At 50.8% G+C, this 27,488-nt stretch overlaps 2 protein-coding genes across 4 annotated transcripts in view; one reads left to right on the top strand and one right to left on the bottom strand.

Moving 5' to 3' along the window:
• Positions 1-4,753: 4,753 nt before the first annotated feature.
• Positions 4,754-7,384, bottom strand: GP9 (glycoprotein IX platelet). 3 transcript variants are annotated; one of them, XM_060023140.1, is made up of 2 exons: positions 7,325-7,384; positions 4,754-6,848 (listed from the first exon to the last, which is right to left on the bottom strand). In XM_060023140.1, exon 2 carries the CDS (start codon positions 6,335-6,337, stop codon positions 5,804-5,806), a length of 534 nt encoding a protein of 177 aa, XP_059879123.1. In that variant the 5' UTR covers positions 6,338-6,848; positions 7,325-7,384; the 3' UTR covers positions 4,754-5,803. The 3 variants fall into 3 exon arrangements, with proteins under 3 accessions (XP_059879123.1, XP_059879124.1, XP_059879125.1); XM_060023141.1 differs by having other exon boundaries at positions 4,754-6,557; positions 6,744-7,337; XM_060023142.1 differs by having other exon boundaries at positions 4,754-6,557; positions 6,790-7,337.
• A 3,757-nt stretch (positions 7,385-11,141) lies between these two features.
• The window catches only part of CFAP92 (cilia and flagella associated protein 92 (putative)), a 163,744-nt gene continuing 147,397 nt past the window's right edge, over positions 11,142-27,488 (top strand). The window contains exon 1 of the mRNA XM_060023135.1: positions 11,142-11,667. The gene's annotated coding sequence lies outside the window, so the exon portion shown is untranslated. The remainder of the gene's footprint in view (positions 11,668-27,488) is intronic.

Here is a 27,488-nt window from a genome sequence, read left to right as displayed (position 1 = left end):
GGAAGCAGCACCGTTCTCTGGGTGCAGCTCAGAGGAGCGCAGGGACTGGACTGGGGGAGCAGGTGGTCTTCCCAGGCCAATCCCAGTCGCTCCCATCAGTCCAGTTCAGCCCTGCAGGCCCCCCGCCCCAGTGTGGGGCCCCAGGAAATCAGCTGCTCTCAGAGCCACGGGCGAGGCCACATCAGGGAGACACAGCCCAGGGCCCCTGAGAGCCCAGAGGTGCCGCACAGCTGCAGTCGGGCTCCCTGCCTTCCATCCCTGCACCTGGTCTGCGTCAAACCCTCCCAGGCAGGCCTGGACACAGAGCAGGAAGTCAGACCTTGCCAGGCAGCCCCAGGAGGCGGGTCAGGCAGGGCTGCTGGCCCTTCCAGCCGTGGAGGCTGAGCCTGGTCCTGGAGGGGAAGGACGCTGGCCTGGACGGGCCAGGAGCGCTGAGCAGGGGTCAGCCCGCTATCGGCCGAGTGGGCTGGGAAGTGGGAGCAAGAAGGCTGCCTGGCTTCCCTCCCCCGTCCCTGCTGATGGGATGGGGCCCAGCCCCTCCACCTGCACTGAGGGGTTCCCCAGAGAGGGGCCCCCTTCAGGCCAAGGGCAGAGGTCCTCCAGCCCCATGACCTCTCTGCAGGGGGCTGATGTTTGGGCAGAGCTGGGTGTTCAGTCCAGGCCCAGCTGGGAGAGAAGTCTCACGAAGACCGCCTTGCACAGACCTGCTGCTCTGGGGGGTGGGGTGCACGCAAGGAGCAGCGGCCGGGACTGCGCCCCAGTTCCAGCGAGCACAGGTACTGACCCCGGGCCCAGGGCTGCCTCACAGGGCTTAGGGAAGGAGGGAGGCCCCCAGCTCACCTCCTCCAGAAGGAGCCCTGCCGGGCTGCCAGCAGCATCCGGCAGTCCGCATCCAGGGTGCACAGGTACAGGAAACACCGGTGACAGGGGCTCACCTGCCACCTTGGGCTGTGAGCCATCCCCCTACTCCTGTGCCCGGAACCCTGCACAGGGGAGGTGGCCTCACGGTGGCCCTTCCTCACCCAGAACCAAGGAAGCAGCACTTCACTCTCTCCTTTCACAATCCCAGGGCCCAGTGGGTCTCCTGCCACCCATCCTCCGCACGGAGCAGCCTCGCTCCAGGGCTGTAGCCTAGAACTCAGGGGTCATTTCGGGCTCCCCACTTTCTCCCCCACCCTACAACCGTGCCCCCGGCCCCTCTGCCCAGATGGGCCCCATCCCCTCCCCTGGATGCCTCCCTGACCTCCTTGGCCTGGGCTTCCACCAGCCCAGGCACCATCCTGCTGCTGTGAGGGGGGCAGCTATGAAAGGTCCCTCCCCCATCCTGACACCTTCCAGTCGCCCCCGGGCCCTCAGGATGTCCATCCTCACGCGGGTGTCCAAGGCCTCACACAGCTCCGTTCCTTCTCCCTTGCACCGTCTTGCCCACAGGAGCAGCTTCTGTCCAGGCAGACCCCTTCCTGCCCTGCCCCCCTTACCGACCCTGCCCTTGAATACGTGCCATTTAGAATCCCACAGATGACCAGCTGGTCCTTTGCTCATCGTACCCCCTGGCAAGAATGCGTTCCTTCCCTACCCACCCTTGGCCTGCGAGGTTCCCGTCCTGGGCTGAAGCCATTTCCTACGGAGGCTTCCCGTCCTCCGTCTCAGAGCCAAATGCTAGCGCTCAGGGCCTCCCTGGGCACACTGCTGGCTGCCTGCTCTGGGGTGCCCTGGCAGGTAGGGGCCTCACTACCTCTCTGGGCCTAAGTCCTCCGTCAGATGGGCCCGGACGGATGGACTTGGCCAAGGGACAACGGGGAAGTGTGTAAGACGGCACGGCCCCGCCTCTTCCCTCTCCCAGGGCCTCTTCCTTTGTTTATAAGTTACCCAAGAACAGGAGCAGGTGAGGTCAGGGGTCAGGGGCCAGGAGAGGAAGCCCGGCAGGAGGGCCAGGAAGTGTCCCAGCCATCGGGCGGAGGAGGGCGGTCTGTGGCCTGGGCTGAAGGACCAGAGGAAGGCTGGTGTTTTATACTCCCGGGAGGGGGACAAGCAAGGGACAGGGATCCTGACTCCTGAGCCAGAGAGGTGGGCCCGGTCCAGAGGGCGGGTGGGTGTTGGGGTGGAGCTCAAGGACACAGGCCCCAGCAGGCGTGAAGCTGGAGGAAATTCCTAATTCACATTGAATGCAGTTACTTCTCCCCGGAGGGCTGCCGAGGCTGGGGCCTCAGAGACCTCTGAGCCTGCACCTGGGCTGGGGTGGGGAGGGCCTCAGCCCAAGGATGCCATTGCATTTGGGGATTTTTCACATTGCCTATTTATGAATATATAAATCTTTATAGCGAATCTATTTTTTAAAACATGGAAAAGTTGCCTTTATGGAGACTTAGCAGAGCCAGAGTGTACGCATTCCTAAACTATTAAACGTTTCTGTAACGAGCCGGCAGCGCCCAGACTGGTTCTCTTGGCTTGGAGCTCAGAGCTGGCTCCAGTGCCCACGGATCCACAGATGTCCCACCTGCCTGGCCGGCTCCCCCGACTGGCCTCCAGGCCCACACACTGCCCCCTGCCTGTCTGTTGCCCAGAGCCCTGTTAAGACCATCGGGACCCCTGGACGGAGGAGCAGACAGTGCCTCAGGGGCAGGGAGGAGCTGGGGTTGGGTCCCATCTCTGCCAGGGATACCTTGGGTGAGACTGCACTTCTCTGGGCCCCAGGATCCCTGATCTGGTTTCGTGTTGGGGAGGCAGGTTGGGAGGTGCTACTTGGTGAACGCCAGGAGCACCAGCCCAGCAATGCTGCGAGGCACACACGTGTTACCATCCCTCCACCCTGGATTTATTCAGATGAGCCGACATGCTCAGAGTAGGGAGTTCCCTGCCTGAGTCCTGCAGCCATGAGGAAGTACAGCTGTTATTGCAAGTCAGGGTCTGCGAGGTCCCGCAGGGCAGGATGGGTCTCGCTCATCACTGTTCTCCAGCACCGAGCCCGGACCCATGCGCACAGTAGGCGCTCAGAGAGCTGCTGAGCACCTGGACCAGAGCCTTGACCCCAGGGACCCCATGAGTCCACAGCCCCCCGAGATCAGTGGAGCCCGTCCCTGGTCCCTCACAGAGGGGGCCCCTGCTGATGGGAGGGCACAGCCGCTCAGGGCACCAGGTGTGCTGTGCCCACCTGCCCAGCCTCCCCCAAGACAGGCTGACAGGCTGGGGGTCACACCAGCCTCCACTCAAACCCCAGGTCGACCCAGGCTGGTTTGTGACCTTGGACGAGGCATTCCTCCACCAGAGCCTGGTTTCTTCGGGACACTGATCCCTGCACTGCCTGCATCCCATCCCAGGAAGCCATTGCGAGGCCTGGGGAGCCGGGTGTGGGATGGGTGGGTGGGAAGGAGAGGTATGGTCCAGGTGGGCCACACTCCAGGCACCTGCCATCCATCTTTCCAGGGACAAGAAACACCTGTCGTTTGAACTACCTACTCACACTGAATGCGAGGAGCCCCACCTGAGTGACCCTTGGATGAAAACCCTGTAACTGGGCCATCTGAGCTGGGCCCTCCAAACGCTCCCCAGGGGCTGGCTGTCCCAAGGCCCCCCCTCGCCTCTGCCCACCCCAGGGGACTGCCCAGACCCGGGGGGAACTCGGACGGCACCAGGTCCAGTCCTGGCCTTTAAGACAGGGCACCTGAGGCCGGTGTCCAGAGGGACCTGCTCCAAGTCCCCACTAAGTTCGCTCCTGAGCCCCTGCCTGGGGCCAGCCCCGGGCTGGGTGTGGGTCCCAGGGCTGAGTCTGACCCTGCCCGGCCCCCGGGGCTCCCAGCGCTCCAGCCCTGACCCTCTCTGCTCCCGGCACACACTCGCCCAGGGGCTCGGCCGAGGGGCGCCTCCAGCCCTGCCTCCAGGGAAGTGAAGCCCCCCACCCCCACCCCGGGCCCAGTCCTGTGCCCTGCCCTCCCCTCCCAGCTCTGAAGCCCCAGGTCGCCTTCCCCACGGCCACGCCCCACCCTCGCCTGACCAGGCAGCTACACTGTTCTGCTGACACGCCCAGGACCCCTCCCGAGGGTGGGGAGCCCCCCCACTCTGCCTGGAGCTGCGGCCTCTGCTGTGGGTTCTCCTCACCTGGAGGAAAAGACTCGGCGGCGGGTTTGGACCGACTCCCGGGCGTCCTCTCTGTGCTCCCCACAGGCCGGCGCCATGGGCCCTGCCGCTTCAGCCCTGATCCGCAGCCGTGGGTGAGGGGGCCACGGGGGTCACGGGAGGACGGCCCCCCAGAAAGGAGCAGGGCAGAATTTAGGGGCACCCCACTTGGGGACTTGAGGCTGAAGGGGCTCAGTTCTGAGGGCCCAGGGCCAGGAAGCTTCCAAGGGAGCGCTTCTCAGGTCTGATGGGGGATGTGTCTGGCCTGTGCCTGTGAAGTGACCACGGGCCTGGGCCTGAGTCCACCTCCATGCGGGGCAGAAAGACAGCACCTCCTCACAGGGTTCACAGGGTACAGGAGAAAGGCCCGTGTGGGGGGGCTTTATGCAGAGCCTCCCACATATTAAGTGCCCAGCGAGTGAGTGGATGCCAGCTGATTCCTAATGCAGAAACCAAACTCTCAGCCTCCGGACTATTCATGTTGATTCATATGTTTTATTTGTCCCGTTGATGTATATTTAAAAAAAATTTAAATTTAGTTGCCAATGCTTAAATAATTCAGTTTAACATAAACTTCTTCCAACCTCTCTGTAAGAATGGGCACCTGGCCACCTTTCCACGTGGCAACATTCCACTGGGCCTCTGGATGGAACGTGGGATCCCTGGTTTACCACAGTCCCCACCACTCCCTATTGTCCACCAGCCCCAAGTTTGGGGCTCCTGGTCCAGCCTCACCTCTGTGGGTCACTGCCCTCCGGTGGCGCCTGGTGCCCACTTGGCCTCCCTCGTGGCACCCTCTGACCCACAGCCCCACTATGTGGACCTCCTTGCTGGGGGGATCTTTGGTATAATTATATTGGATTTGGGCTGGCCAGTGATGGATCTGAAATTATTATCTCATATGGTGGAAAAAAGTTTAAGCTTTTAACTGCTGGCACCAGAAACCCACTGAGGGAGAGAAGCATCTTGTTTGAAGACTTTGGTGACCGTTGCTTAGGGTAGAGGTGGGAGCCCAGAGTTTGCAGGTGTCTGATGCCAGCATCCGGAGGGGACTTGCTTCCATGAGAAAAGGGGGAATTGGTTGTTTTGTTTCTGAAGAAGAGGCATAGAGAGGAGGAAAAGGAGAGAGAGTGAGAGAGAGATGATGACAAAGGACGGGGCGGGGTGAGGCCAGGTGGCCTCATGGCCAGGTCAGGGTGGCCAAAGCCCATTTTGGGAACAGTGATGTGCCTTCCAAGGTCTGTCACAGGTATGTCTCCTCTCCTCCCACCTGGGGTCTGTTCGCTGCTGCGTTGTTAGGCCAAGGTTTTTTGTGGAACTTAGAACATTGATGTGAGAGTGGCCTGGACTGTCTGGCGGTCCGTCTGCGCCAGCAGCCAGGAGGGTGTTAGAACGGGACTCCCGGGACCTGGGGAAGTGCCCGGGGTGTCCAGAGATGGTGGCATTGGGGGTGGCTGGAGGAGATGTGGAAGTGGGATACACCATTTTGCTAGGAACTTGGTGGATAGAGAAGCCCCAGTCAATATCTGTCAAAACAAACATGGTCGCAGGTTTCCAGGATGAGACAGACTCGGGTGCTAAGAGGGAAACATCTCCGAGCCTGGGTAACGGCTGAGCCGCTGGTTTATTTTGAGCTACCGGTGGTTGGAATGCCCAGGGCCGGGGCCGCGATGACCCGGGGGGCCCCGGCTCAGGCTCGGGGCACGGAGACGGTGCACAGCAGGCCCGCCAGGAGAGCCAGGCCCAGCGCGGCCACGACGGCCAGCGCCGCGTCCCACCAGGGCCCCGTGTCGGCCCAGGTCGCCCGCAGGATCCAGCCGCAGCTGCCCAGCTCGGAGCCGCTGAGCTGCCCGAGCGCGCGGCCGGAGGCGGGGCCGGGGCCGCCACAGCGCACGCGCAGCAGCTCCCCGGGCGCGCGGTCCTCCAGCCAAAGGCGCAGGTACGTGACGCCGCAGTCGCAGCGCCAGGGGTTGTGCGCCACGTCGAGGCTCTGCAGCTGAGGCAGGTGGTCGAAGGCTCCCCGGGGCACTGAGCGCAGGCTGTTGTTGGCCAGCAGGAGGTGGCGCGTATGTGCCGGGAGGGCGGGCATCACCGCAAGTCCCCGGCCCCTGCAGTCCACCAGCAGCCCCATGGTGTCCAAGGCGCGGCAGGCGCACGCGGCGGGGCAGTCCTCGGAGGCCTCGGCGGCCGCCCAGATCAAGAGCAGGGCAGCCCAGATGGACATCGGGCAGGACGGGCTGCGGGGACAGTGGCCGTGAGGTCCTGGCGGCCTGCACCCGACCCAAGGGCTGGTGGGACCCGACCGGACAAGGGACCACTCACCTCCCTCTCCGGCCGGGCTGTCTCCTCCGTGAAATGGGTGCTGGGATCAAGGAAGTGAAGCGTGCGGGGTCCAGGCCGGTTGACCCTCCCCGGATGGTCAGCAGGCAGGACCGTGACGGCCGCTGCGGTGGGAGCACGGAGCGGGCTTAGTCCTTCCTTGGGAAGAGGAAGGACCCTCCCGTCCTCTGGCAGAGACCCAGCCTGTACTCCGCGGTGGGGGGAGCAGATGCCTGCTAAAGAATCCCGGGCCTGGCCCCGCCCCCGCCCCGAGGCCGGGGAGGGCCTCCCAGGCTGCTCCCAACACCCACCCTCAAGCCTAGGTCTGGCAGATGGTGTGCACGCCACAGACCACACCTCGGCCCACGGATTCCAAGTAGCTTGGCCCCAGCGGAGTGAACTCTCACAAGTGGTCTCTGGTGTGGAAGGCAGCTGGCTGAGGATGCTGACGGGGGCATAGGGAAGGGGACCCAGAAGGGGCTGAGCCTGGAAAGCTGTTGATCGAGGCTCATGCTTGGAGTTGGGAAATTGAGGCCCAGAGACGGAGAGTGACTTGTGCAGGGCTGCCCAGCGCTCCACGTCAGAGACCACACTGGCACTCAAGTCTCTGCTTTCTGCCTGGTCCAGTGCCCCTCCAGGACTCAGTGCGGGCTGTTTCCCCTCGCGAAGACAAGCTTCCGATGAACGTTTGTTGAATAAACCAATGAATCTTGACTCAGCCAAGGACCTGGTGTCTCAGGGCGAACGCCTGCCCGTGCCCCCCACCCCAAGGAGGGACAGAAGCTGGACTTGCCTGCTGGCCTCCTCTCTCCCTGCCCGGCCTGGTCCCACCGCCTCCCCTGCCAGGGGCCCACACAGTGGGAGGTGGTGCGGGGTGATGAGGGCCGCTTACCTTTCAGGCCTGCTGGCGGGGTGCCCCTTTCCCGGCCTGAGCTGTCCTGGCTGAGGCCACAGTGATAGCTCTGTGTGGGGCAGCCGATGGCAGCCCCTGCCCGAGCAGGAGGAAGGAAATGGTGAAAACGGCCTGGCTTATCCCTGTGTGCAGCCCCCAGAGGGCCTATCTCCAGAAGTGGGGGCCCTCGGGGTCCCAGGGACTTGCGCACAGAACCGCAGGTCAAGCCCAGTTTATGGAAGGGTACAGTGCCTCTCACTGCACCGCCAGTGCCCCATGATCCTCAGCGTGCGGGAGAACCAGGGGGGCCCCGGTCCCAGAAGGTGTGCAAGGCTTCCAGGAGGAGGGTGCCGTTGCATCTTCAGCGCCTTTCAACACTTTCTGATCCTTCTTTTTGACGAAGAGCTGCATCAGTCTCAGGCTAGAAGTCAAGACCATAGTCGTCTGTGCATTGTATTTATTTCTATAGCGACATTCTACTCTGGGGAGTGACATCAGCTTCCCATCTATGCTAGTGATATAAAGTTCTCTATAAAAGATAAATGTATCTTTATATTTTAACGTTATAAAATATGAATTAAAATCAAGCTGAACAGTGAAATATTACAAAGAATTATATTGGGAAATTAAAACATTAATGTATGCTTTTTATTAGAAGTTATAAAAATGTCAGCAATATGAAATATTAACTTAGTCAATAAGGGATTTGCAGAGACGGCAAAAGTTGCACCCGTGGCGGGCTGGGGGGACTGAGGTGTGGGAACCCCTGGGGTCTAGCAATGCTCTGGGAACAGGGAGAAGGGGTTCTAGCAGCCAGAGGGGCCCAGGAGAGGAGCCCAGAGTGGGGCGCTGCTGAGGAGAGGGACCCCTGGCCATCCCCCATGGCTGTGGCCAGCGTCAGCCAAGGACGTGTCTCGGGCCCCCAGTCCGGACAGTTGTAAACCCTCTAAAACTCAGAGGGTTCGGGCTGGAGAGCGAAACTGAGGCCCAGAGCTGCCATGCTGCCAGCCGAGGGGACACTGGACCGTGACCAGGACCAGGTATCACCCCAGCAGGAGGGAGGGAGCCCGCACCCTCTCCAGCTGATCCTTGTTCTTAAAACAGGGTCGTTGCACCAGAGGTCACGGCGCTGGGCAGGAGAAATCAAAGTCAGGGGGCTGAGGGCGCTTTACCCCCGGCACCCCAGACCCACAGGAATGTTCCTCACGTTCAGGACAGGCAGCAGGTGTTGGCCCTGCGACTCCCAGGCTGTTCCTGACCTGACCTCATGTGGTCGGGCCCACGCTCTCTCCTCCTCTGGGGCCTCTGAGGTTTCCTTCTTATTTTCAACACGTACAACTTAAAACCACAAAAAGCGACACAAATAAGAAATCGTTTTCATTGTGGAAAACCTGAACTCTGCAGATGAGCAGAAGAAGATGATAAAAATTGTCCTCGCCACAACAGTGAGAGGCCCGTGTACCACAAAAAAAAAAAAAAATTGTCCTCAACCCCAATATCCAGCAAGACTACCTTTTATTTCTGTCCTGTGAGTATTGTTTTCCTACCCAAACAGGGCCACACAGGGTCCACGGCCTTGGGGAACCTGCTTTCGCGCCTGTGGACATAGCCCCAGGTCACCAGCATTCACTGGCTCCATTCTGCATGCATCTTCTACGTGGGGATCCTGGGCATGCAGGGCTCGCCTGCTCTCCTTATCTCCCCGCAACAGGCGTTCGTGGGGACGGGGCTGGGGGCAGCCTCTGGGCTTCCGGAGGGGACACCCGCTTCCAGGGCTGCCTGAGCTGGCCGGCCTGGCTGACCACACGGTTCCCCCGAGGGGAGGCTGAGGCATTCCTGCTCCGGCCTCTCGGGCTCCTTGCTAGGTCCCTCCCTCCCTCCCTCCCTCCCTGTGGAGGCCCCTCTCTCTGGCTCTTTCTGTCTGTAAACGTGCTCAGGCCTCCTTTATTCTGGAAAAATCCTATGTGCGTGTGTGTGTGTGTGTGTGTGTGTGTGTGTGCGCGCGCGCGCACACAGGCCTCCACGTCCTGCCTTCCCACCTGCTCCAGCACAAGGGGTTCCTGCTCCTGTAGGAATCCCCAGGAACGGCCCCCACCATCCCACAGCCTGATCCCTGGATCCAGAGAATCTGATGCAACCTCAGGGCTGTGTTTCATGGGACGGCTGACCCCAAAAGAGGGAGGTTTTCAAGGAGGCCTGAGCTGAACGTGGGAGCCCTTAGACGCAGACAGCCTTCTGCGGCTGGTGCAGAAGAGGAAGCGAGAGACGCAGCACAAGGGGACTTTGTTGCGGTCTCCTCTTCGTCGGCGGGGCTTGGTTACAGCAGCAAGAGATCAACACAAAGGCCGACTCTGCTCTTGAGCTCTGAACTCTGCCCCCTTCACCGGTTCAAGGTCATGGCTGCTGCAGCGAGCCCACTCCCACCGCCCTTCCTGCTTCACTGGACCCTTCCCATCAGATTACAGATGCCTAGAACACGGCGCTTCTGGAAAGCCCACCCCCTAAGTCCACATCTTCCTCCAAATGCCTCTGCTTTCTCTGCCTCTTCCACAGCATTTTGCAGGACCTAAAATTATCTTCTGTTTACATTTTGCGTGCAGTTATGAAATGTCTCCTCCCACTGGATGCGAACTTCAGAAGGGTAACCACTGTTTAGGACACACCAGTGCCTGGCACAGAGCAGGTGTAACAAGCATCTGTCAGCCTTGGGGACCATGTCTCCGCTGGTTCCAGCCAATCCGCTTCTCTCTAGGACGGCTGTCTCCTGGGTGCCGGGCTCTGCCTCTGCTGACAGAGGTTTGACCTCATCTTCAGTGTCCTCAGGTTAAAATCAGCTCCTCAGCAGGGTCCTCCCTGGCCTCCTCTCCAGCCTGCCCTGTCATTGCCTTGTAACTGGAAGCTTCATAGCAGGCCATCCTCGTCCCCTCTCCCCACCACAGGCCGTTCTCTTTCTGGAGCCCACCCCCAAACTCCACCTGGCACTCTCCATCCTTTCAGATCCACCTAGGGCATGACCTCTTCCAGGAAGCTCTCCTGGACCGCTCCCCCAGTAGAGTAAGTGGTGCTGCTGTTTGCTGTGTGTCTGCCCACGAGCCCAACAGCTCCGGGGGACCATGGTGGCCACACGGGAAGTGTCCTGGGCGCTGTTCACAGAGCAGGTGCGACTGAAAGTTGGGCAGGGCTCTTAGGCGGTTTCAGGCGGTAAGTGCCTAAGAAATAATGAGAAACACAAGGGGCAGAGCCCCCTTTCCCCTGCCCTGCCCTGGAATTGGAGCCTTAGTCCGTTCACTGTGTTATAAGGGAGAACGCTGAGGAGGACCTTTATCCTGCGGGCCCAGGACCCTTCACTATCCCCCCGAAGCAATTCTTCCTTCTCGCAGAAGCAGAAACCCTGCTTGTGAGTCTGAGGGCGATCATCACCTAGATACATCACACCTGTAACCTGCCCCCACGGGTTCGCTGGAACGCTTGCACCTCCTCCAGGCCGCCCGGAGCCTAAAAAAATGTTTCCTTGAGTTGTTTCGCAGGAACTTGGAGTCATCTGTGTCCAGTTTGAGCTCGAGCCAGTTAAGACTGGTTAGGACCACCGACCCTCCAACTGGGCCTGCGCGAGTGTCCGCTCCCTGACCTTTGACATCAGAGGCCCCGAACTCCACCCTCCGAAGATGTTAATGAGGCCTTTTTCTGAGCATGCGTCCCATGAAGAAGCCTGGAGCGGAAGGATCGCTCCGCACCTTTTTCTTCTGTCCAATCACCGTTCCCTCCTCCGCAGCCTCAGCTTTATCCCATAGATACCCCAGCCCCTCGCCTTCCGGGAGGGGGATTTGAGGTTTGCTCTCCCGTCTTCTCCCTTGGCGGCTCGTGAATAAGCCCTCTCTCTGCTGCAAACCTGGCGTCTCAGCGCACGTGGGTGACTGTCACTTACTGCGTCTTTGCAGACACGCGCCTCCATCAACAGGGCTGTGTGGGGCTGGGCTGCGGGGCTACGCCTGGCTCCCGAGCCCGGTGTGCTTCGCGCCAGCTCTGTGGTCTGGGAGAGTTTCAGCCTGCCTCTGCCTCAGTTTGCTCGTCTGTAAAGTGGGGAGAATGAAGCGTGAGGCTTGAGCGCGGCCGGCGTTGATCGAGGGCTGCTGGGAGCCGGCTTCCTCAGGCGCAGGGGTGGCCTGAAGCCCCTGCGCTGCCCCCGGAGTCGGAGGGCTTCCGTGTCGGGACGCGGCCTGCAGCCCTGACACGGGCCTCCCCGCGCCGGTCTCCTCAGGCTCAGCAAACACACCTGGTCGGAAGCGAACAACGTCGCCGCATCTTCCGTGAACTTACGTCGTGCTTCCGCCTCTGCAGGGCAGGTAAGGCTGCTGTCTCTGCTAGCGTAGAACACACACTTTCCTTCTTAAGGTCATTTACGTAACTTTAAAAAGTGAGCCGATTCTAGGGAAATTGTAGAGTTGGTAGGAGCGCAGGTGGTGGGGGGACATGGCACATCCCCAAGGAGGGGACTGAAGCGAGTCAAAACCTCCCCCACAACGCCCCAACCTGCTTTGAGCGTTTGGACCCTCTCACCTTCACTCCGAGCCGTCGCCACCTGGTGGTGAGAGTGTGAAACTACAAGATGTTTTCATGGCCGGGGTCGGGGAGGGTGGGAGGGGGGAGGCAATTCCAGGCCAACAGAACGATTTTGTTGCCAGAAGGTGAGAGAGGACGGTAGTTAGAATTTCCTAGAAAACACGTTTAATGAGTTGCAGACCATTTGAACAACCCCAAAGAAGCCTCTCTAGAAAAAGGCAAAAGGAGAGTGGTGGACGGGGAGGCTGTTCACAAATATCCCATTCTCCTCCTCTTCCAGAAACACGGCAGGGTTCGTGCCCCGCCCCTGCCCCTACCCTCCTCTGCCCACCCAGGGCCAGCTGCAGGCCCTGCCACCAGTGCAGCTGCCTAGGGCCCACTCGGAAAGGCCCTGGACTTGGGGTTTGGTGCTCTGCGGCCACTGTCCCGAAATTCATAATCATTGTACCTTTGCGTTGTCCTGTCGGTGAAGTCCAGTGGGACAGTGGCGCATGCACCGGGCACTTGGAGCCTTGGCTGCACAGTCTCCGCTTCCTGTCACCTCCCCGACTCCTGGCTGCCTGCCCCCCTGGCCCCCCAGGCCCCCAGGATGCCCTTGGCCAGGGTGTGTTGCGTCAGTCTGCGGCTGGTGGCAGGGGGATCCATCAGGCCTGCGTCTTCCCCCAGTATCTCCGTGCCCTTGAGAGCTCCTTCAGCCGGCTCTGTGTCTGGGTGCGGGGAGCAGGGTTGGTCCTCCTTCTAACCTGCTGGTTATCACTGTCAGGCCTCCGAAGGTTACTAATATACCTAAACACCTGCCGGAGCACTCCCAAATCACCCTGTGTGCTGAGGAAGCATGGTTTTTCACTAGGAAATGTATTTGTTATCTCTTGCTGCTGCATAACACATCATTCCCCAAACTAGCAGCTTAAAACAGTAACACGCATTCCTTTATGAGCTCAGTTCCTGTGGGTCAAGCCCTAGGGAGTGGCTTAGCTGGGCAGGTCTGGTTCTGGATACTGCAGTCAGGACCTCAGCTGGGGCTACGCTCATCTAAAGACCTGACCTGGGCTGGAGGACACGCTTCTGAGATGTGAGCTGGGCCGTTGGCTGGAGGCCTTGGTTCCTTGCTGGCTATTGACAGAGGACGCTGATGTCCTGTCACATGGTCTTTTCCACAGGGCGCCTGGGTACCTTCTTGACATGGGGAGCGAGGAGGCTGCCCAGGCTTTTCAGGCCCTGGTGTCCGAGAGCACCCCAGCAATTCCGCCGTTCTCTGTTAGAAGTGAGTCACGGGACTTCCCTGGTGGCGCAGTGGTAAAGAATCCGCCTGCCAATGCAGGGGCCACGGGTTCGAGCCCTGGTCCGGGAAGATCCCACGTGCCGCGGAGCAACTAAGCTTGTGCGTCACAACTACTGAGCCTGCGCTCTAGAGCCCGCGAGCCATAAATACTGAGCCTGCGTGCCACAACTACTGAAGCCCGTGTGCCTAGAGTCTGTGCTCTGCAACAAGAGAAGCCACCACAGTGAGAAGCCCGTGCACTGCAACAAAGAGTAGCCCCCGCTCGCCACAACTAGAGAAAGCCCGCGTGCAGCAACGAAGACCCAATGCCGCCAAAAATAAATAAAATAAATTAAAAAAAAAAAAAGAAGTGAGTCGCTAAGTCTAGCTCACACTCAAAGGGAAGAGAATTTGGCTTTATATCTCAAAGGAGACTTTGTAGACAGTTTAACAGGAAATTTTCAAATTCAAATATCAATCGTTGCAAGGCCTCTGTCAGGAAAACTCTGCAGCTTTATTGAGAGGCCCTGTGAAGGGATAATTGGTTAATGGAGCTCCCAGGAGCCTCAAGTGACAGGAAACTTCCAGGTCCAGGTTGTGACTGATTTTCAGGCCCTGTTTTTGGTGAGAGTTTCTCAGGAATTGTGCACTTTGCTGCTTCTGACGGAAGGAAGCCCTGTTTCCCATGATGTCAGCTCCCCGGGCTCCACATTTCTCCCCTGGAGAAATCACCCCGGTCTTCAGCTCAGCAAAGGTGGGACCCGCCTTTCTGTGAAACTGTACCCTTTGACTCCCTTTCCTGTCAGTGACCTCAGACCTCGGTGCCCAGTGAAGGCCCTGCCTGTTTATCATGGTGACAGGGTGGTTAAGTGGTCATGAGTGTGGGCTTGGGTCGGCCAGCCTGAATCCTGGCTCGATGGCTGGGCTGCATGGCCATGGGCAAGGCCCCAAATCAGCATCCTCGTCAGTCAGGGTGGAGGTGGGAGGAAACCCCACGCCTGGCTTCTGTCGGTCACAGACCCAGGCCTTTCTCCAGAAAAGTCCGTGGTCTTCTCAGGATCTGTCGCCCTGAGGCCTTGGGCCAGGCTTCGCTGGGCTGGGAGCAGCCACCTGACCTTGGGCCAGGGCAGAGCATTAGACAGGTGCTTAGGTCACGTCCAAGTTCAAGGTCTGGGATTGAGGGGGTCCCAGCCTCTCCCCGCTGGGTAAAAGGGAAGGTCACCAGGCTGCAGGCCGGCAAGGCTAAGGGTCCAGGAGGCACCTGACGCCAGGGCTGACTCTGCCCAAAGGTAGCTGAGGGACCTCCTGTGCCCATTCTCCCTTTCTCCTTTTTTGAATAGACAGTACTTTTTAGATCAGTTTTAGGTTCACAGCAAAACTGAGTGGAAAGTACAGAGTTCCCCTTTATCCCCACAGACTCGCCCACTAATGTGGTGCATCTGTTACACCTGATGAACTTACAGCATCACCCAGAATCCATAGTTTACGTGAGGGTTCATGCTTGGGTTTGTACCTTCTATGGACTTTGACCAGTGTATATCTGGCATTATTGTACCATAGAGCATATTTTTGCTGCCCTAAATTCCTCTGTGCCTCACCTGTTTATCCCTCCCTCCTCACCCAGCCCTTGGCAACCACTGATCTTTTCACTGTCTCCATAGTTTTTCCATTTCCAGAATGTTATATAGTTGGAATCCTACAGTTTGTAGCCTTTTTACATGGGCTTCTTTCACATAATAATATGCACTTAAGGTTCCTCTGTGTCCTTTCACGGCTTGATAGTTCATTTCTTTCCAGCACTGAATAATATTCCATTGTCTGAAAGGACCACAGTTTATTTATCCATCACCTACTGAAGGACATCTTGGTCACTTCCGAGATTTGGCAACTCTGAATAAAGCTGCTGTAGACATCTGTGTGCAGGTTTTCGTGTGGGCATCGCTTTTCAGCTGATTTGGGTAAATGCTAAGGAGCACAATTGCTGGATCATGTGGTAAGAATATGTTTAGTTTTTAAGAATTTGCCAAACTGTCTTCCAAAGTGGTTCTACGGCTTGTGGCTTTTCTACCAGCAAACTGGCATTCCATCAGCAACGGGGGCATGAGAGTTCCTGTTGCTCCACATCCTTGTCAGCACTTGGTGCTGTCAATGTTTTGGATTTTGGCCATCCCAACAGGCGTGCAGTGGTAGCTCCTTGTTTTAATTTGCATTTCCCTGATGACATATGTTGAACATCTCTTCATTTGCATATTTGCCATCTCTGTATCTTCTTTGGTGGTTTGTCTGTTCAGGGTCTTTGCCCATTAAAAAAAAAATCAGGTTGTTTTCTTATTATTGAGTTTAAGAGTTCTTTGTATATTTTGGATAATAGTCCATTATCACATGTGTCTTTTGCGAATATTTTCCCCCAGTCTGTGGCTTGTCTTGTGGCTTATTCTCTTGACAGTGTCTTTCTCAGAGCAGAAGTTTTTAATTTTAACAAAGTCCAGCTTATCAGCCATTTTTGATTGATCATGCCTTTGTTGTATTTAAAAAATCATAGCCATACTCGCGGTCCTCTAGATTTTCTCCTGTGTTGTATTCTAGGGGTTTTAAAGTTTTGCATTTTACATTTAGATCTATGATCCACTTTGAGTTAATTTTTATGAAGGGTGTAAGGTCTGTGTCTAATTTTTAAAAAATTATTGGAGTATAGTGGATTTACAATGTTGTGTTAGCTTCAGGTGTACAGCAAAGTGAATCTGTTATACATACATATATATCCACTCTTTTTTAGAGTCTTTTCCCATATAGGCTATTACAGAGTATTGAGTAGAGTTCTCTGTGCTATACAGTAGGTTCTTATTAGATATCTATTTTATATATAGTAGTGTGTATATTGTCAGTCCCAATCTCCCATTTTATCCCTACCCCGCCTTACCCTCTGGTAAACATAATTTACATCTGTAACTCTGTTTCTGTTATGTAGATAAGTTCATTTGTACCATTTTTTTTTAGATTCCACATATAAGGGGTATCACATGACATTTGTCTTTCTCTGTCTGACTTACTTAACTCAGTATGACAATCTCTAGGTCCATCCGTGTTGCTGCAAGTGGCATTATTTCGGTCTTTTTTATGGCTGAGTAATATTCCATGGTATACATGTACCACATCTTCTTTATCCATTCCTCTGTTGACGGACACTTAGGTTGTTTCCATGTCTTGGATACTGCAAATAGTACGGCAGTGAACATTGGGGTGCATGTATCTTTCCGAATTATGGTTTTCTCTGTATATATGCCCAGGAGTGGGATTACTGGATCATATGGTAGTTCTGTTTTTAGTTTTCTGAGGAACTTGCATACTGGTTTCCATAGTGGCTGCACCAATTTACATTCCCACCAACAGTGTAGGAGGGTTCCCTTTTCTCCACACCCTCTCCAGCAGTTGTTATTTGTAGACTTTTCTTTTAAAATTTGTTTCTATTTTTGGCTGTGTTGGGTCTTCGTTTCTGTGCGAGCGCTTTCTCTAGTTGTCGCAACCGGGGGCCACTCTTCATCATGGTGCGCGGGCCTCTCACTATCTTGCCCTCTCTTGTTGTGGAGCACAGGCTCCAGACGCGCAGGCTCAGTAGTTGTGCCTCACGGGCCTAGTTGCTCCACGGCATGTGGGATCTTCCCAGACCAGGGCTCGAACCTGTGTCCCCTGCATTAGCAGGCAGACCCTCAACCACTGTGCCACCAGGGAAGCCCCCTATCTGTAGACTTTTTAATGATGGCCATTCTGACCAGTGTGAGGCAGTACAGTTCCACACTGCCTTGATGACTGTAGTTTTGTAGTAAGTCTTGAAGTCTGATACTGCCAGTCTTTCAAGTTTGTTCTTCTCTTTCAATATTGAGTTGGCAACTCTGGGTCTTTGGCCTCTCCATATAAACTTTAGAATCAGATGGTCAATACCCACAAAATAACTTGCTGGAATTTTGATCAGAAATGCATTGAATGGAGAGATCAACTTGAAGAACTGACATCTTGATAATATTGAGTCTTCCTGTCCATGAACATGGAATATACCTCCATTTATTTCATTAAAAAAAATAAATTTATTTATTTTATTATTTTATTTTATTTATTTTTTGTTTAGTTTTGGCTGCGTTGGGTCTTTGTTGCTGCATGGGGGCTACTCTTCGTTGCGGTGCACGGGCTCCAGGTGCGTGGGCTTCTGTAGTTGTGGCAAGTGGGCTCAGTAGTGGTGGCTCACGGGGTCTAGAGCACAGGCTCAGTAGTTATGGCGCACAGGCTTAGTTGCTTCGCAGCATGTGGGATCCTCCCAGACCAGGGATCGAACCTGTGTCCCCTGCATTGGCAGGTGGATTCTTAACCACTGTGCCACCAGGGAAGCCCTCCATTTATTTCTTTAATTTATTTTATTGGAGTTTTCTAATTTTCCTCATATAGATCTTGTACACATTTGTTAGATTCATATCTAAGTATTTCATTTTTGAGGGTGCTAATGTAAATGGCATTGTGTTTTGATACAAACACTTGTTTGTTGCTGGTATTAGAAAAACGGTTGACTTTTGTATATTAACCTTGTATCCTGCAATCTTACTATAGTTGCTTTTTAATTCCCTTTTTCATTGATTTTTCTGGATTTCTATGTAGATGATCATGTCATCTGCAAATGAAGGCAGTTTTGTTTCTTCCTTCCTAATCTTTATTGCCTTTTGCCTTAGTCACAAGATACTATACACTGGGGGGCTTCAACAACAAGTGTATTTATTTCTCACAGTTCTGGAGGATGGGAGTCTGACATCAGGGTGCCAGCATGGTCAGGTTTTTGGCTGGGCCCCCCTCCTGGTTTACAGATGGCCCCTTTTCTCATCGTAGCCTCACATGATGGAGACACAGAGAGAGGAAGCGTGTTCCATGTCCGTTCTCATAAGGGCACTAATCATCCTGAGGGCTGCACCCTTGTGACCTAATCATCTCCCAAAGGTCTCATCTTCCAATACCATCACTTTGGAGATGAGGGTTTCAACATGTGTTGGGATACAGATATTCAGTCCATAGTACCTTTTATTTCCTTTTCTTGTCTTTTGCATTAGCTAGGACTTCCAGTAAGATGTTGAAGATGAATGCTGAGAGGGACATCTTGCCTTGTTCCTGGTCTTAGTGGGAGTGTCTAGTTTCTCACCATTAAATGTGATGTTCACTGTAGGTTTTCTGTAGATGTTCTTTATCAAACTGAGGAAGTTCCCCTCTATTCCTAGTTTGCTGACAGTTGTTTTTTTAAAATCATTAATGGATGTTGGATTTTTTTTCAAATGCCTTTTCTGCATCTATGGATATGATCATGTGATTTTCTTCATCCTGTTGATGTGATGGATTACATTAGTTGATTATTGGATGTTGAAACAGCCTTGCATACCTGGGATAAATCCCCCTCGTTCGTGGTGTATAGTTCTTTTTATACAGTGTTGGATTCAACTTGCTAATATTTTGTTGACGGTTTTTCTGTCTGTGTTCATGAGACACACCGTCTTCAGTTTTCTTTTTTTTTGGCTGCACCGTGTGTCTTGCGGGATCTTAGTTCCCCGACCAAGGATTGAACCCGCACCACAGCAGTGAAAGCGCTGAGTCCTAACCACTAGACCTCCAGGGAATTCCCCAGTTTTCTTTTCTTATAATGTCTTTGTACAGTTTTGGTATTAGGGTAATGCTGGCCTCATAGAGTGAGTTAGGAAGTATTCCCTCTGCTTCTATCTTCTGCGAGAGATCGTAAAGCATTGGGAAAATTTCTTCCTTAAATGTTTGGTAGAATTTACCAGTGAACCCACCTGGGCCTGTACTTTCTCTTTTGGAAGGTTATTAGGTATTAATTCAATTATTTAATAGATATAAGTCTATTCAGACTTCTTCTTGTGTGAGTTTTGGCAGGTAGTGTCTTTCACAGAATTGGTTCATTTCATTTAGGTTCAGATTTGTGGGCTTAGAGTTCATAGTTTTCCTTTATTATCCTTTCAATGTCAATGGAATCTATAGTAAGATCGCCTCTTTTATTCCTGATATTAGTAATTTGTGTCTTCTCCCTTTTTCTTTTTGGCTGCGTTGGGTCTTCGTTGCTGCACACGGGTGAGCGGGAGCTAGTCTTCCTTGTGATGCACGGGCTTCTCATTGCAGGTGGCTTCTCTTCAGGCTTTAGGCACGCAGGCTTCAGTAGTTGTGGCACACGGGCTCAGTAGTTGTGGCTCGCGGGCTCTAGAGCGCAGGTTCAGTAGTTGTGACACACAGGCTTAGTTGCTCCGCGGCATGTGGGATCTTCCCTGACCAGAGATCGAACCCATGTCCCCTGCATTGGCAGGCGGATTCTTAACCACTGCGCCACCAGGGAAGTCCCTCCTCTCTTTTTCTTAATTAACCTGCCTAGAGGCTAGTTGATTTTATTGATCTTTTCAAAGAGTCAGCTTTTGGTGTCATTGATTTTTTTCGTCTATTTTCCTATTTTTAATTTTATTGATTTCTGCTCTAATTTTTATTTTATTGAAGTATAGTTGATTTAAAATATTGTGTTAGTTTCAGGTATACAGCATAGTGTTTAAGTATTTTTTCAGATTATATTTCATTATAGGTTATTATAAGATATTATCTTATAATTATAAGGTATTATCTTATAAGATATTATCTTATAAGATAATGGGTGTATTCCCTGTGCTATATAGTATATCCTTGTTGCTTATTTGTTTTATATATATGTAGTTTGTATCTGATAATTCCATAATTATCCATAATTCCATAGTTTCTTACCCCCTTCCCTCTCCCCTTTGGTAAATACAAGTTTATTTTTTATATCTGTGAGTCTGTTTTTGCATATACATTCATTTGTATTATTTTTTAGATTCCAAATATGAGTGATATCATATAGTATGTTTTTCTGTCTTATTTCACTGAACATAATATTCCCTAGGTCCATCCACGTTGCTGCAAATGGCAGTATTTCATTTCTTTTTTTTATGGTGGAGTAATATTCCAGTGTGTGTGTGTGTGTGTGTGTGTGTGTGTGTGTGTGTGTGTGTGTGTGTGTGTGTGTATTAATCCAGTTGGCTGTTCATGGGCACCTAAGTTGCTTCCATGTCTTGGCTGTTGTACATAGTGCTGCAATGAATGTTGGGGTGCATGTGTCTTTTCAAATTATTGTTTTCATTGTCTTCAGATATATGCCCAGGAGTGGAATTGCTGGATCATCTGGTAGTTCTAGTTTTAGTTTTTTGAGGAAACTCCATACTGTTTTCTATAGTGGCTGCACCAATTTACATTCCCACCGACAGTGTACAAAGGTTCCCTTTCTCCACATCCTTGCCAACATTTGTTTTTTGTGGTCTATTTGACAGTAGCCATTCTAACAGGTGTGAGGTGATATCTCATTGTGGTTTTGATTTGCATTTCTGTGATTAGCAGCGTTGAGCATCTTGTCACATGTCTGTTGGCCATCTGTATGTCTTTGGGAAAATGTCTATTCAGTTCTTCTGCCTATTTTAAAAATCGGTTTTTTTAAAAATTTTGAATTGTTTGAGCTGTTTACATAATTTTGGATATTAACACCTTAATGGTTATATCACTTGCAAATATTTTCTCCCATTCAGTAGGTTATCTTTTCATTTTGTTGATGGTTTTCTTTTCTGTGCAAAAGCTTTTAAGTTGACCTTTTAAACAAAGGTTCCATTTGTTTATTTTGTTTTTTCCTTTGCTTTAGGAGACAGATCCAAAAAATTCCTATGATTTATGTCAGAGTGTCTGCCTGTGTTTTCCTCTAGGAGTTTTATCCCTCTAGGAGTTTTCCTCCAGGAGTTCCAGCCTTGTATTTAAGCCTTTAATCCATTTTGAGTTTATTTTTGTATATGGTGTGAGAAAATATTCTAATTTCATTGTTTTACATGTAGCTGTCCAGTTTTCCCAGCCCACTTATTGAAGAGATTCTTTCCCCCATTGTAAATTCTTGCCTCCATTGTTGTAGATTAATTGGCCATAGGTGTGTGGGTTTATTTCTGGGCTCTCTATTCTGTTCCATTGATCTATGTGTCTATTTTTGTACCAATATCATACTGCCTTGATTACTGTAGTTTTGTAGTATAATCTGAATCACAGAGCATGGTACCTCCTCCTCTGTTCTTTCTCAAGGTTGTTTCGACTCTTCAGGGTCTTTTGTATTTCCATACAAATGAAAAAAATTTTCTAGTTTTGTGAAAAATGCCATTGGTAATTTGATAGAGATTGCATTTTAACAATATTCTTCAGTCATTTTAACAATATTCTTCCAACCATGAACACGGTAAACCTTTTCCATCTGTTTCTGTTGTCTTTGATTTCTTTCATCAGTGTCTTACAGTGTTTTGAGTACAGGCCTTTTGCCTCCTTAGTTAGATTTACTCCTAGGTGTTTTCTTCTTCTTCTTCTTTTTTTGCTGTGCTGTGTGGCTTGTGGGATCTCAGTTCCCCAACCAGTGATTGAACCCAGGCCACAGCAGTGGAAGCCCAGAATCCTAACCACTAGGCCACCAGTGAACTCCCTATTTTATTCTTTTTGGTGTGATTGTAAATGGAATTGTTTGCTTAATTTCTCTTTCTGATAGTTCATTGTTAGTGTATAGAAGTGTCATAGATTTCTGTACATTAACTTTGTATCTACGAATTTACCAAATTCATTGAGCTCTAGTAGTTTTTTTGGTGGCATCTTTAGAATTTTCTGTGTATAGCATCATGTCATCTGCAAACTGTGACAATTTTACCCTTCCTTTCCAGTTTGGATTCCTTTTATTTCTTTTTCTTGTCTGATTGCTGTGGCTAGGTCTTCCAATACTATGTTAAATAAAAGTGGTAGAGTGGATATCCCTGATCTTAGAGGAAATGCTTTCACCTTTTCACCATTGAGTATATTAGCTGCGGGCTTATCATATATGGCCTTTATTATGTTGAGGTATATTCCTTCTATATCTACTTTCTGGAGAGTTTTTTTTTTTATCATAAAAGGTTGTTGAATTTTGTCAAAAGCTTTTTCTGCATCTATTGAGATGATCATATGATTTTTAAAAAATTAATTAATTAATTTTGGCTGCATTGGGTCTTCATTGCTGCGCATGGGCTTTCTCTAGTTGTGGTGAGCAGGGGCAACTCTTCATTGCAGTGTGCAGGTTTCTCTTGTTGTGGAGCACGGGCTCTAGGCGCACAGGCTTCAGTAGTTGTGGCACATGGGCTCAGTAGTTGTGGCTTTCAGGCTCCAGAGCACAGGCTCAGCAGTTGTGGCGCACGGGCCCAGTTGCTCTGCAGCATGTGGGATCTTCCCGGACCACGGCTCAAACCCATGTCCCCTGTATTGGCAGGTGGATTCTTAACCACTGCACCACCAGGAAAGTCCGATCATACGATTTTTTTATTCTGCAGTTTGTTAATGTGGTGTACCACGTTGATATTTTTGTGTGTGGATATTGAAATATCCTTATTACATCCCTGGGATAAATTCCACCTGATCACTGTGTATGATCCTTTTAATGTATTGTTGGATTTGGTTTGCTAATATTTTGTTGAGGATTTTTTCATCTATGTTCATCAGTGATACTGGCCTATAATTGTCTTTTCTGTGTGTGTGTGTGTGTGTGTGTGTGTGTGTGTGTGTGTGTTATCTTTGTCTGGTTTTGGTATCAGGGTGATGCTGGCCTCATACAGTGAATTTGGAAGCATTCCTTCCTCAGCAATTTTTTGGAATAGTTTGAGGATAGGTGTTTAACTCTTCTCTATATGTTTGGTAGAATTCACCTGTGAAGCCATCTGGCCCTGGACTTTTGTTGGGAGTTTTTTTTCTTTTAATTACTGATTCAGTTTGAGATTTCAGCACTGGTAATTAGTCTGTTCATTTTCTCTATTTCTTCCTGGTTCAGCCTTGGGAGGTTGTACATTTCTAGGAATTTGTCCATTTTTTTCTAGCTTGTCCGTTTTATTGGTGTATGGTTGTTTGTAGTAATATCTTATTCTCCTTTGTACTTCTATGGTGTAGGTTGTAACTTCTCCTTTTTCATTTCTGATTTTATTGATTTGGGCCCTCTTTTTTCCTTGATGAGTCTGGCTAAAGGTTTATTGATATTTATCTTTTCAAAGAACAAGCTCTTAGTTTCATTGATTTTTTTCTATTTTTTTTCAGCCTCAGTTTCATTTATTTCTACTCTGATCTTTACGATTTCTTCCTAACTTTAGGTTTTGTTCTCCTTTTTCTAGTTCCTCTAGGTATAAAGTTAGGATGGTTGGTTTGAGATTTTTTTTTTTCCTAAGATAGGCTTTTATTGCTATAAACTTCCCTCTCTGAATTGCTTTTGCTGTGTTCCATAGATTTTTTTTAACAGCTTTATTGGAGTATAATTGTGTTCCATAGATTTTGTGGGGGGGGTCGTTGTATTTTCATTTGTCTCCAAGTATTTTTTATTTCCTCTTTGACTTTTTTTTTCAGTGATTCATTGGTTGTTTAGTAGCATATTGTTTAGCCTCCACATGTTCGTGTTTTTTTGCAGTTTTTCCCCTTGTAGTTGATTTCTTAGCTTTTGTGGTCAGAAAAGATGCGTGATACGACTTCAGGTTTTTTTAATTTGATGAGGTTTGTTTTGTGGCCTAGCAAGTAATCTATCAGGGAGAATGTTCTATGTGTACTTGATAAGAAGTATATTCTGATGTTTTTGTATGGAATGATCTACACATTCTCTTAAGTCCATCTGTTCTAATGTGTCATTTAAGGCTAGTGTTTCCTTATTGATTTTTTTCTGTCTGGATGATCTGTCCATTGATGTAAGTGGGGTGTCAAAATTCCCTACTATTATTCTGTTACTGTCAATTTCTCTGTTTATGTCTGTTAATATTTGCTTTATGTATTTAGGTACTCCTATGTTGGGTGCATATTTACAGTTGTTATATCTTCTTGGATTGATCCCCTGATCCTTATGTAATGTCCTTTTTTGTCTCTTGTTGCAGTCTTTGTTTTAAAGTCTATTTTGTCTGATGTAAGTATTGCTATCCTGACTTTCTTTTGATTTTCATTTGCATGGAATGTCTTTTTTCATCCCCTCACTTTCAGTCTGTGTGTCTCTTTAGATCTGAAGTGAGTCCCTTGTAGGCAGCATATATACGTTTTTATATCCATTCAGCCACTCTGTCTTTTGATTGGAGCATTTAGTTCATTTACATTTGAAGTAATTTTTGATAGGCATGTAATTATTGACACTTTGTTTAATTGTTTTGGGGTTTTTGTTCCCTCATTCTTCTCGTCCCTTATGACACGATGACTATCTTTAGTGTTGTATTTAGATTCCTTACTCTTTTTGTGCGTGTATCTATTATAGATTTTTCGTTTGAGGTTACCATGAGGTTTATATATAGCAATCTATATATGTGTGATTATTATTATTTTTTTTTTTGCGGTACACGGGCCTCTCACTGTTGTGGCCTCTCCCGTTGCGGAGCACAGGCTCCGGACGCGCAGGCTCAGCGGCCATGGCTCACGGGCCCAGCCGCTCCGCGGCATGTGGGATCTTCCCGGACCGGGGCACGAACCCGCGTCCCCTGCATCGGCAGGCAGACTCTCAACCACTGTGCCACCAGGGAAGCCCCTGTGATTATTTTAAGTTGCTGACCTTTTAATTTCAAACAAATTTTCACATCCCTGTATTTGTACTCCCCTCCCCTCATAATTACTGTGATTTTTTTTTTTTTTTTTGGCCTTGCTGCATGGCACGCGGGATCTTAGTTCCCTGACCAGGGGTGGAGCTTGTGCCCCCTGTCTTGGAAGCGCGGAGTCTTAACCACTGGACCACCAGAGAACTCCCACTGTGATATTTTTGACATCACCTTTTCTGTGTTTTTGTGTATCCCTTAACTGCTTACTGTGGATATAGATTTGACTACTTTTGTCTTTTAACCTTCCTACTAGCTTTGTATGTGGTTGGTTTACTACCTTTAGTGTGTATTTGCTTTACCAATGAGTTTTTTCCTTTCCTAATTTTCATGTTTATAGTTGTGGCCTCTTCTTTTTTGCTTAGAGAAGTCTCTTGAACATTTCTTGTAAAGCTGGTTGGGTGCTGCTGTAAAACTTTTGATCTCTCCCTCAAATCTGAATGAGAGTCTTGCCAGGTAAAGTATTCTTGAGTGTAGGTTTTTCCCTTTCATCACTTTAAATATATTGTGCCTCTCCCTTCTGGCCTGCAGAGTTTCTGCTGAAAAGTCAGCTGATAGCCTTATGGGAGTTCCCTTGTGTGTAACTTGTTGCTTTTCCTTGCTGTTTTTAATGTTCTCTCTTTATCTCTAATTTTTGCCATTTTAATTAGAATGTGTCTTGGTGTGGTCCTTTTGGGGGTTGCTCTTGTTGGGATTCTCTGTGACTCCTGGACCTGAATGTCTGTTTCCTTTTCCAGGTTAGGGAAGTTTTCAGCTACAGCGTCTTCAAATAAATTCTCTGTCCCTTTTTCTTTCTCTTTTCCTTCTAGGACCCCTATAATGCTAATGTGAGTACACTTGATGTTATCCCAGAGGTCTCTTAAACCGTTTTCATTTCTGTTCTTTCTTCTCTTCAGCTTCAGTGATTTCCACTACTCTCCTCCAGTTCGCTGATCTGTTCCTCTGTATCATATGATCTACGGTTGATTCTTCCACTGTATGTTTTTCATTTCATTTATTGTATTCTCCATCTCTGTTTGGTGGTTCTTTATATTTTCTAACTCTTTGTTAAAAACTTCTAACTTCTCACTCTGTTCATCTATTCTTCTCCTGAGTTCTTTGATTATCTTTATGATCATTACCCTGAATTCTTTCTTGGGGAGATTACCTATCTCCGCTTCACTTAACTCTTCTGGGGTTTTATGTTATTCCTTCATTTGGAACACATTCCTCTGTCACCTCATTTTGCCTAATTTGCTATTTTTATTTCTGTGTATCTGGTAGGTTGGTTACATTACCCAACTTTGGAGAAGCAGCCTTTTGTAGGAGATGTCCTATGTGTCCCAGCAGTGCACTCTCCTCCAGCCAGGCTATATGCCATAGGGTGCCCACTATGTGGACTGCATAGGTCCTTCTGTTGTGTCAGGCTGACTACTGTGGGTGGTCTGGTGGGCGTGGCTGGCCCTGGTCCAGTTGGTTGCCTTTTTTCTTTTAATAATATTAGCATTAGCTGGATACGTGGTTTCCCAGCTATAGATGATATTTCCCAGCATCCCTTTCAGCTAGGTATGGCCAATGGGATGAGAGTAGAGGAGATGTGAGCCAGAGTGCCTGACCCTTCCCTTCCTCTCCCCTCCTTCCTGTGGAGGGCAGATGCAGTGCTGGTGAATTGGCTTCCACCATGCAAAGGAGGATGACACCCTAGGGTAAGGCAGAGCAACAAAGTGGAAGGAACCTTGATCCCTGGGTGACTACATGGAGCAGAGCTGCTCTGTCAACCAGGACCACTGGACTGTTACAGGAGAGAGAGTTCTATCCTGTTTGACCCAGAGTATATTGGGATCTCTCTTATCAGGGTGGTTTAGCCTGTACCATAATGAATCCAGACCCCAAGCCTGGAGTTTCCTAGCCAGAGACAGCTGGAAGTGGTAGGAATTGTGTGAGATATGAGATTAGAAAACAGGCCTCAGTCCAGTGTTGGATGCTAATTTGCTGTGTGATGCTGGGTAGCTCCTCCAGCCTCTCTGGGCACCTCTACATCCTAGTCCACGTTATAAACTTGCCTCCAATGAGATGAGGTTCGTACAAGACACAAGGCTGGGCATTGTCCTCCAGCCCTCCCTGTGGCTCCTGCCCAGGAGTGCCTGCTGGTCCCGGGCTCCCCTGATCTCTTTCCCCCAGGGTTCCCCTTCTGTGTCCCGATGACTCTGCTCCAGCCCCTTGGCAACCCCTTGCTCCCAGAGTCCTGCAGCCTCCTGTCTCCTCCTCTCTGCTCCACCCTCTGGGAGGCAGGTCAGAACCCTCCAAGGCCCCCATTGCCTGGGGGATGGAGTCCTAAACCCTCGTCTGTCATCAAGGGCCCCCTGACCTGCCCCGTCCCTGCCAGGCATCTGCCCTCGTCCCACCGTCTCTGTAGTGCTTCATCCTCCTTGGCTCGAACTGATCCCTCTCAGCTGAGCTCTCAGAACTCTCTCTTCTTTTTTTCTTTTTTTTTAATAAAAATATTATCAGGGCTTCCCTGTGTCGCAGTGGTTGAGAGTCTGCCTGCTGATGCAGGGGACATGGGTTCGTGCCCCGGTCCTGGAAGATCCCACATGCCGTGGAGCGGCTGGGCCCGTGAGCCATGGCTGCTGAGCCTGCGCGTCCGGAGCCTGTGCTCCGCGAGGGGAGAGGCCAC

Source organism: Delphinus delphis, chromosome 10 (assembly GCF_949987515.2).
Source record: "Delphinus delphis chromosome 10, mDelDel1.2, whole genome shotgun sequence".
In the NCBI taxonomy this organism is placed as follows: Eukaryota; Metazoa; Chordata; class Mammalia; order Artiodactyla; family Delphinidae; genus Delphinus; species Delphinus delphis.
The sequence above is the reverse complement of the archived record's forward strand: the minus strand, read 5'-3'. Positions and strand labels throughout refer to the sequence as shown.

Bases quoted from the DNA above. Each gene is read 5' to 3' on its own strand.
- GP9 (XM_060023140.1), bottom strand. From the start codon at position 6,337: ATGTCCATCTGGGCTGCCCTGCTCTTGATCTGGGCGGCCGCCGAGGCC.